Source organism: Pagrus pagrus (genome assembly GCF_965226575.1).
Source record: "Pagrus pagrus genome assembly, chromosome: 9".
NCBI classification, from domain to species: Eukaryota; Metazoa; Chordata; class Actinopteri; order Spariformes; family Sparidae; genus Pagrus; species Pagrus pagrus.
Window position 1 is genome coordinate 28680806 of NC_140193.1, and position 10647 is coordinate 28691452.

At 43.5% G+C, this 10647-nt stretch overlaps 2 protein-coding genes across 3 annotated transcripts in view; one reads left to right on the forward strand and one right to left on the reverse strand.

The window, feature by feature from the left end:
• fer1l6 (fer-1 like family member 6) overlaps positions 1–3529 on the forward strand; it is a 25806-nt gene extending 22277 nt beyond the window's left edge. For both annotated transcript variants that reach the window (XM_084362364.1, XM_084362365.1), the window contains 7 exons: positions 271–359; positions 909–1007; positions 1142–1262; positions 1410–1530; positions 1617–1774; positions 1858–1958; positions 2205–3529. In XM_084362364.1, the coding sequence (XP_084218490.1) occupies positions 271–359; positions 909–1007; positions 1142–1262; positions 1410–1530; positions 1617–1774; positions 1858–1958; positions 2205–2385 (870 nt within the window). In that variant the 3' untranslated portion in view covers positions 2386–3529. The remainder of the gene's footprint in view (positions 1–270; positions 360–908; positions 1008–1141; positions 1263–1409; positions 1531–1616; positions 1775–1857; positions 1959–2204) is intronic.
• On the reverse strand, positions 3526–10260 carry LOC311262724 (uncharacterized protein). The gene is made up of 10 exons (XM_084362366.1): positions 10034–10260; positions 8726–9219; positions 8495–8644; positions 8042–8280; positions 7087–7203; positions 6567–6645; positions 5628–5833; positions 5391–5477; positions 4853–4931; positions 3526–4563 (listed from the first exon to the last, which is right to left on the reverse strand). Exons 2-10 carry the CDS (start codon positions 9162–9164, stop codon positions 4307–4309), a joined length of 1653 nt encoding a protein of 550 aa, XP_084218492.1. The 5' UTR covers positions 9165–9219; positions 10034–10260; the 3' UTR covers positions 3526–4306.
• Between the last annotated feature and the right edge of the window lie 387 nt (positions 10261–10647).

The window sequence follows — 10647 nt, forward strand, 5'->3', positions numbered from 1 at the left end:
GTAGACTTGTTACTCATAAACTCTCAATTATAAGAGGCTCTGATTGTATCCTTAAAGTCAGAGGTAGCTGGTGGAGCAAATGGAGATCATAATCTGCGCTAATGTCACTGTTATTTCTTTGGGTTGCAGCTTTATTTTGTTTCTATACAGAAGCTCAGTGAGAAAGACGTGTCTTTGAGGAATCTTTTCAACACTAATACGTGTGTGTGTGTGTGTGTGTGTGTGTGTGTGTGTGTGTGTGTGTGTGTGTGTGTGTGTGTGTGTTTGTAGGGCCAGGTCCAGATGTGGGTAGACATGTTTCCCATGGACTTGCCTCATCCGGGACCTTCAGTGGACATTTCACCTCGAAAACCAAAAGGGTGAGCGCTGTCTCCTTCAGTCTGTAAAGGTCACATATTTTGCTCATTCTGAGGGTCATGTTTTGCCATCAGGTGTCTACTAGAACATGTTTACATACTTTTGTGTTAAAAAAACAAACATTTTCTTATACCGCCTGTTACTGCAGCACCTCTATTCACCCTCTATCTTAATGTTCTGTTTTAGCTTTTTTCTCTTTAAGGCCCCACATTAAAAGCCCAGTTTGCTCTGATTGGTCAGCTCTCACAGGCCTGAGCAGGTGCTCTGGGGCGTGGCTGTGGGTGGTGCTTGTGTAGTTGTGACATCACAACCTTGCAGAATTCCTTATGGCTCATTAAAGACACAGTTACTGAATGTTTCAGTGTGCATCTCTCAGTGGATTGAGCGTTTTCATACTTTCTTATTATTTATACAGCAACCAGACCAGTTTTATTATCAAATATATATGAAAGTCTCACCTCATACAATATGGGACCTTTAAAGTCTTGGATTAAACAGTAATTATTCTACTTATTTTGAAAAGGGGAACTAACAGCCGTGTGTGTGTTCAGGTACGAGCTGCGTATCATCATCTGGAACACAGAAGATGTGATTCTGGAGGACAGCAACTTCCTGACCGGCCAACAGTCCAGTGATATCTACATCAAGGGGTAACTCCAAGCTCTGTTCAATATTCAGATGTTTATCACACTTTACTTTGCTTATACCTAATTGAAAACAGTATGAACTGTATATTCCTGTACAGAAACAAGTTGTCTAAAGAAATGTCCATCTTTGTCTGCAGCTGGTTGAAAGGTTTAGAGGACGACCGACAGGAGACAGACGTCCACTACAACTCTCTGACTGGAGAAGGAAACTTCAACTGGCGCTTTGTGTTCCCCTTCAACTACTTGCCTGCTGAGAAGGTGCTGACGTAAACACAGGCAGACAGACAGCAGTGGCTGAAACAAGCATGCCCTTGAATCCCCAGCAGCTCCAGCTGTTATGCTGATGTAGAAAACTGACCAATATCACATTATCAACACATGTATGTTTCCCTCTCTCTCTCTCAGGTAGTAGTGGTGAGGAAGAGGGAGAGTATTTTCTCTCTGGATAAAACGGAGCAGAAGCTTCCTGCCATCCTCATTCTGCAGGTCTGGGACTTCGAGACGCTTTCCTCTGATGACTTCCTAGGTGTGTGTGAAGGCTTCTCCAGGTGTATATGTCTCTCTCCATTTGTACTGTATATTTGACTGTGCGTGTGCGTCGTGTGTGTGTAGGCACAGTGGAGTTAGACCTCCATGGTTTCCCTCGGGGGGCAAAGACGGCAAAGTCATGTAAGGCGGACATGTTGACAGAAGGGCTGGATAGAATCTCCATCTTCCAGCAGAAGAGATCAAGAGGCTGGTGGCCCTTCAGCAAGTCTGGAGAGCTGACGGTGCGTTCACAGACACAAACCAAGTCATACAGATTGACAAACACTTTTACTGTCAAGTTTAACATGTGTTCTGAATCCATCAGGGGAAAGTGGAGGCAGAGTTCCATCTTGTGACAGCTGAGGAGGCAGAGAAAAATCCTGTTGGCCGAGCCCGCAAAGAGCCAGAGCCGCTGCCAAAACCAAAGTAAGAGTCAGGCAGTATTCTCTGTGAGCTAACTCTGATCGGCTGTGTGTTCTTAATGTGGCGGTGTATGTTTTGACACAGTGGAGGACAATGTGACTTAAAAATTGTTCAAAACAAGAAGTAAATGCCTGTTGTAGGTGAACTGGAAAGCACTGCTCTACTTTAATTAAGCTGCTCGAAAATACCAACGCTGCTCAATGTACTTATGAATAAAACTACTGTATCCTCTGTTCCCCTCCTCCCCAGTCGTCCAGACACCTCCTTCTCCTGGTTTGTCAATCCTTTCAAGTGTTTCTTCCACTTGGTGTGGCGAAGCTACAAGAAGTACATCATCATCGCCCTGATCCTGCTCATCACCGTGCTGTTCCTCGCGCTGCTCTTCTACACACTGCCGGGAGCTATTTCACAAAAGATAATCAATGGATGACACACACACAAGAAATCCTCAAAAACACGGATGAACTCCCCCTCAGTTCAAAGGATGTGTCCTTTTCAGCTAAATACTCCAGTTTGAATAACATTTGCTAAAAAGTAAACTGCCCAGAGTTTAAAACCATGGAAGTGCATGTTCATGACCTATTTTAAAGATCTCTACGTCAATAGGAACAAAGGTCCTGAGAGCCATAGGGATGTTTTTAAGTACTGAGACACCCACTAGTGCATCAGTCTATGGTCTTGTTGACAATATCAAATACCTAGAATATGACGAGTCTTCAGTCAATACTTTATAATACTTATATGCTGCATGGAAATCATTGTCCTCTCCAGACCCGTGATGAATAGATCCTGTAGTTGCTCAGTTAAACAGACAGAAACCTGGAGCAAAACACACCGACCTGCCGTACAAAACTGCATCCTGTTCTGCTAAAGCTATTATGAGACTCAGGCATTCTATTAGCGACAATTTTATTAGCGACACCACTTTAACAAACTGATGGGTACTTTCCAAATGTAGGTCTCTTTATTATGAAATTTTCTCTGCATCAGTTTGCTGAGCTGCTGAGGAGGGATACATAGCTGGGACCAAAGAAGCAGCAATAAACTTGCACCTGCAACCTGCATGAAGATACTGGCTTCATTTGGCTCAGCCAGCTGCTTCAGCTGAACTATGGACGAGGACTGTGGATTTTAATACAGTGCAGTCATGGTACGAAGGAGCTGCTTTATAGCCACCATGAAGTGCTGTTTACACTAACCAATAATACATACAAGAAATGATATGTGATAAATGAGACCTTCACGTCTCTCTCGGTTGTCTGTACAAGCATGTGGACGAGTTGTTGAATTAGTTAAATGCTGCTGGACTGTAGATTTCTTTGCGAAGGACAGGTCAGATTTTTCACGACAGGTCAAAGGATGTGACTTTATGCCCGTCCTCGGTGCCTCTCTCCTCTCGGTAACAGAGAGCAACAGTAGCTAACGTTCACATAACGACCAACTACCAGCACATCACAGAAGCTCCGCAGAGCCCCTTTCTTTATTCTTTAAAAATCTGTACCAATGTCTTGAGCTTGTCTTAATATACATATTATCTATTCAGGAAAAAAAATAAAAGTTCAACACAGTGTTTATTTTAACTGCATTTATTAGAACTGAACAAGGCATCAGGCCTCTCATTATTATCTGGAGACTGACTTTGTACTTTGGCCGACTGACAAAATAAAATATAAAAAGAGGACTGACAGTATTTGTGCCGTTTGCAGATGTGACATGTTTCCAGTAAACAACTCTTCAGTCAGTGTCTGTCAAAGACAATAATACTTCTCTGGTTACTTCTTTTGTGTCCTCATCATGCCAAGTAGAAGTGTGTGTCTTTTTTTTTACACAATTCAGCTCCACAACAAAGTGCACTACTTACAATGACCCACGCACTGTAAAACAGTTTCTGTCCAATATTTAAAAGACACAGGCACACTTAAAAAACAATGAGACAACAATATTGTCCCTGTGGTACAATATTTCAATCAAATCAAACATCTATTTCATATGTAAACATGTACAGGACAGAGAGAGAACTTTATCACAATGAGTTTACAGTGCCAGTCTTGATCTACTGGATGTAATATGTAACTGAATGAAAATGAAGGTATAAGAGTTCTGATGATGTATAATAGCAATGATGAGGTGATCCATATCAGGGACTGATTCTTTTGTCTGTACATATGGTTCGGTCCAGAGGGACTGAAACACTGTCATCTACGCTCAGTAAAGAAGTGGCTCCACTGTTAGCGCCAGTCTCTACTTGTAATGTGTTGTGAATGGAAATTCACTGTTACGTGAGCAAATTGTTGACAAAATGATAAAGTGCCTGATTAGGTAAGGCTGACTCCTGAACACCAACAAACCTCTCACTGCAGGATATCTGCGTCTGTCAGGGAGATGCTCTGCTGCGATAGGTTGACCTGGGGGTAGGAAGAGGATGACGATGATGTCACAGTGTGCCGATGTGTGGCCATGTTGGGGCCTCTGAGGAGCAGAGAAGAGGAGGAGGTCGTAGGTATGAAGGGAAGACTGGCAGACATGCTGTTTGCTGCCGACATGTTGAGGAAGCTGTTGGAGTGAGGCGGCGCTGAGCTCTGTCTCTGCTGAGAACTGGAGGGGGCGGCTGAAACACAACATGGCAAAACAGTCGCTCCTGAGACAGCATTTATATCTTTTCATCTTAAACAGGACTATTCAATCATGCTCAATTAGTGCATAGTTTTAATTTGTGAATTTAAGAAGAGGATGTTTTTGAGGAGAGAGACGATCTGCTGTGGCTCTCTCTGCATGTGTCATTGTGAAAATGAAGGCTCTGTATGTTGCATAAGTGAAGAAAACTGTGACAGAGGAACGACACAAGCCAGCGACAACTGGGACAGTCGACAACAGCTTCAAAGGGAGAGTCATCTTACCATGATGCATTCTGGGCTGCTGATGCTGGCTGCTGATGGGAAAGCCAGTTTGAGAAAGACCTGCAGCGCCACCTAGAGCCTGAGAGCGGCACAAGAAAAAAGGGGAAGGCATTTCATTCTGTGTCAAGTCCCAGTGACTCCTAGTCAGTAAGTAACAGTGAGGTTTGTAGGTTGCAGCTTACGTGTTAATTATTCAAAACCATGTAGCAGATCCTGTGCAATTAGGCAAAGTACTGACCATGACATCTAAAGTAGTCCGCTGCTGTAATGTGAGTGAAGGTATCACTTACTAACTGGAGCGCAGTCACTTACAGCACGCAAATAAAGTTGTGACATTAACAGCTCTAAACAACTAAAGAAATCACTGAACACCTGAAAAAAGGGAATTCTAATGAAATTCAACCTAAATGTTTCAGCCTGAAAATCTCCTACAGAGGGACAACTGATAAATATGACACTTCTTGTGTCAGGGACACAGCCATCATCTTAATAATCATGTACTCCTTTGTGTGGTGGAAAAGCTAAAGCCACTACAGACCTGAGCCTGGTTAATACAGGCCTGGAGCTTCCTTTTTGCCCTCCATCTCGCCACCCTCAGTCTGGTCTTCTCTCGACGCTCTCGCACCTTTAACACATCATCAGTTTTTACATTAAACAGGAAACTGCTAGAGGAGATGACCCTTTAAAATCTACAACCTTACAACATGTGTATTACAATTTAGCACATAGATAATTTGAAAATGTTCAAATATTCAGAACACTGAGGCTGACTCACCATATCTGCCAGCAGAGGCTGAGGCAGCGTCTTCTCCAGCTCTCTGCGTCTGTTGAGGCTTCGCCGGCGGAGCTCGTTCCTGCGCAGTTTATATTCTTCATAAAGGCTGAGGTCTTTAGTCCAGGGCCGCACCCCCTGGCGAGGTGGGATACCAGGGGGCAAGGACACCATCGACAGCAGGGAGGCTGCTGGCTGAGGCATTGCATCTGAGCACACACAGGGACTTTTTTAATAATTAAATTAAGTACGGGCTGAAGGTAGATTGCTATGGCAGATTATTGATTTACATAATTAAAGATCCCCTCCATGGATTTATTAAGGCATATAAAAAATTATCTAAATTCTAATTCTAATTCTCTATTTTCATTCATCATTCAAGATTCCAGAATCTATGGATATTAGGGTTGTAATGGTACACGTAGGGTCCCAAACCGACTCGGTTAGTGGCGCTAATGTGCCTATAAGTTGTTTTCCAACCAGAGGAGCTTCTAGATGTGAAAGCAGACAGGGCCAAAGACATTACCAAAGTAATTAGTATTTACATCATGTTTACATTTGTTTTTATCAGCCATACATTAAAATATGACCTATGTGAGAGTTTATGTTCACCATTTACTGCTTAATGCACTAACAAGCAAAAGTGAAGCAGCTTTGAGTTTCTCTGCTCGTATGTGGGCCTACAAGCATGATTTTCAATGAACACAAATAAAATTTACACTTGGAGCAGTGAACGTGGAAACAGCCTTCTAGTGTCAAACTCTGCACACACATCATTCTACACGAAGAAGAAGGAAACAGTGGTCAATACTGCTTTGTAATGGAAATCATATGCTTACAATCAACACTGCCATGTTAGATTTTGTGCTCAGATTTAAAATCAGCCAAGCAGTATAAACATGCTTGACATCTGCCAACACTCACATACACAGATTTACTCACAGGTGCTCGGTCCGGCTGAGCTGAAGGCAGTGGTGTGATTTCTCTGGCCGGACCACTCTGTCACTGAGTGAGTCTGAGTCTGGAGGAACAGACAGAAACATTAGACATCTGAAAGGCAGTGCATTCCAGGAATTATCTTGTGACATGTTACTTTATGATCCGTTTGTATTTTTTTTTGTAATTGTAATTCAGTTACTTAAGTTTTCCAGAATCTTTTTTTTTTTTTTTTTTACACTTAAATCAGAACTCATTCTGTTCTGTGGCAGCAAAGCACTCAATCAATTCCCTGTCCAGTGGGGAGAGAAATTCCACTGTGGTGTCCTCATCACTGGCAGATTTGTCTGTGTGTTCACTGAATGCTGGTGCTTATGGCTGCTGCAGGATCAAACTGTTCCTCTGTGAGGGATGGACTCCAGAGTCCTTTCAGGAACTTTGCAGAGACTAACTTCTTAGAAATGGTTTTCTCTTGGAGAGAACATGCTCACAATGACTGCTGATCATTCCCAGATTTGATCTTCACCTCAGACTCTGGAAGATGATCCTGCTCCACCTGATAGTCCAGCAGCAGGGAGGCCTCCTCCTGCTCGTCCTCTGGCTCCTCCTTGATACAGATCACCTCCTCCACCTCCTGCTTCACCTGCATTACAACAGGATACAAGCAGGATTTTAGGACTGGGACGAGTTTAACACCTCCACAAGTTTACTTAAGACGTGACAGCCAGATGCGAACATTCCTCTCTTAGTTCAGAATACTGTCTGGTAATGGATTTGTATCTTAATTCAGCTTAATACTTTTCTGTCTAGGTCAGCTGTGACTGTGACAGAAACACTCATTTCTGTGTATTATTTCTGCTGAACTATGGTGACAAATAAAAGGTCACGTCACGTTACTTTTCAGCTTCACAGACGTTCCAAGGCGACATTATTTTTCTCACTCTGCCCATTACTGCAGCACCTCTAGTCACCCTCTGTCTGAACACTCCGTTTCCGTTTCACAAAAAACACTTTTCTTGTTTGTTGCCTTTTTAATTCTTAAATCTTAATCTTTGCCTAAGCAATTACATTTTGTGTTTCATTGTTGAAGCACACATGCAATGATGAGCACTACAAAAATGTATTATTATTAGAACTATTGTATTAATTCTCAATTATTAAGTATTGTGTTAAGTATCAATCACAGCGATATTATTGCCTTCTACTGTCTGATTCTAGATGCACACTGGTGAGCAGGAGAATCAGATGAAATGTAACAGAATTATTGGTATTTTTGTGCTAAAATAAATATGAATCTAATATAGTTACTCTAATCTAAAGCATTTGTTTCTTCTTGTGTTCTCAAACTACAAATATATTAATATAGTGAGCCAGCCTTTTACTCTTTGTCCTTATTTTAAAAGAGGTCATAGGTCAAAGCGGGAAGCAGGGCCACCTCAGTGTGTGTGTGTGTGTGTGTGTGTGTGTGTATGTGCTGTTACCTGTGGAACAGAGGAGGGCAGAGTGGAGCTATCAGCCTGGGGGGAACCTTCCAGGAACAATGAGCCAGCACCTGGCTGCTGTCCTGGATCCAGAGTCAGGGCCTGGACCGGAGGAGGGTCCTCGACAGTGTCCACACCTTCTATTTGTGGCTGCAGAGTGATGGTCCACTCACAGTCTTCATCCTCCTGATCGTCATCCTTGCTCTGAGCTGTGTCTCGCTCAGTGGGACAGAACAAAACTGCACAAACATAGACATGTTCAGTCTGCTGTCTCCATACAGGGATACAACATGACAACAGTCATATTTGTCAATATGTGAGCAGCGGACTCTCTAGGGTTTCCTATTGTTTTTTTACTTTAGGCTACTACCAAACCTTCCAAATCACATGTATAAAGCAGCAGAGGACAAACAAATATAGCACACACACACACACACACACTCAGTTCCATACCTGTACTGCTGTCCACAGATTGTGTTGGTGTGTTCACAGAGAGCGTTACAGGCAGCAGTAAGTCAGACGTGTCGGAGCTGGCAACTCCCACATCTGAATGACAGTTCACTCTGACTGCATGCCTGCTCATGCCCTGTGGAGAGGTGCATTCTGGGAGTACAAACACAGGAAACAGTGAGAGTCATTGAAGTGGACAGTCATGTAGATGTCAGTCCCTTTCGTGATCAGTACCTTGATTGCTTCTCGTCAGTGATCCCTCAGAGGCCCCGGTCTGAGTCGAGCATGGTGAAGAGGTCTCCGTGGAGGAAACTCCTGCACCACCTCTCTGAGCTTGGTGGAAGGTTGACGGGTGGATACGGACCACAGTGGAGGTGGATGCCCTCTGTTGCAGCTCCTCCTCCACTCCCTGCCGGTAGTACTTCAGCTTCAGCTCGGTGTAGCGCAGCTTGGCTCGAATGTTGTCGTTCTCCTTCTCTTTCAGGGCCTTTTCCCTCTGCAGCGCCGTGACGTCCCTCTTCATCAGCGCCACCTGGGCTTTCAGCTCCTCAAACTTGATCCCCACCACTTTGAGCATCTCTGCCAGCACCGTCTCCACCGCTCCGTTCACTGCTCGCTCGACCACGGCACCCATCTGGCCTCGGATAAGCGACACGGCGATGCTGACATCCATTTTAGAAAAGACAACCGAACCCAAAAAAGCTGGGGAAGGTTCTTCAGAGTTTTACCTGCATGCACAATTATATCACAGTTCAGGAGAGCTGTTTAACCATACAGCTATTTGTTTGCTGTCTCAACAGTGACAGAACTTTAAGATGTTATAATTCAGAGAAATACTGTCATTCACACTGAACATTTAGACCTCTGTTTTTATCAGTTACATCACCGTCATGCAATAATGTCTAGAAAACAAAGAACCAACACAGCAGGGACAGGTAGAGGACAGCCTTATGAGAAACCTATGATGGTTGAAACTGTATTAAGTACGACAATCACTAATGAACACATATTGTTCTCATTTCATGGTATACTACTGACAACAGCATGAATAACAGGAGCAGTCCCCTGCATTAGTTCATACACTTTGTTCAGTATCTAGTATGAGCGTCTCACTGAAAGCGTTGTGAATGTTCCTCTCACTCCTGTAACAGGAGCTCAGTCAGGCTGTTGTTTTCTGCACAGCTGTTCATGTGTACTATGTGACGACACGTCAGAGGCAGGATCATGAGCCACACTGTCAAATAAGACTAAAACGTGTGCATTTTGCAGACTTCCATGCAGGTGTTTAAGATGAAACTCACTGGCAAAGAAAAATTACTTAAATTAGCGTTAGCGTTCTTTAGCTAGCTAATCTCCCTGTTAAGAAAATGCAGCCAACACGTTCCAGACTGTCTGGAGCAGACACAGCCAGGTGTGTTCATGCTAACACTGACTTAAAACCAGTGGTGCAGACAGTTCGTGAGGTGTCTGCCCGGTCTCTATGTGGGTCAGACTCTGCTGTTAAAGTGGAGACTGGGAGGACAGAGAAGACATGTTACTCACCTGGTTTGTGATCAACCGTCTAGCCAGTTAATGTTAGCTGACTGCTAACTTTGCTAACGAGCAGCTTCTAACATTCTCTCTGTAGGCACATCATTCAACACTGGCCAACACTATTCATTATGTATCATGCATCACTAAACAAGCGGCAGAAAAGTATCTTTCCACAGAAATGTAGGAATAAACAGTGTCGTAGCTGTGTTGCCATCACAGCACAACGCAGTGACGTGTTTCCGGGTCCAGCCAGTACGTAGAGCAAAGCGTAGAGCAAAGGTCGTCTACTGGACAGATGATCACTCTGTAATGAAATTGCAGCCTCTTCTTCACAGACACAGGTTGTATGTCTGAGCAACACAATTGTGCATTTGTTTAGAGTGAAGTAGTGCCCGAAACTGAAACTTAATGGTGAGCCACGCACCTAAAGCTATTGTGTCGTCTTGTGTTGTTAAGGTGGAGCCTACTTGGAGATATAAGTGTCACCCTGCCACTTACATCTACCTACATTATGAAAGATAAATCATAAACCACAGTGGAGTGGTAAATCATTAAAGGATAAGTTCACCCAAATATTAAACTTCAGTCATTATCTACTCACCCTGCCGCCAATTAAGAGTCAA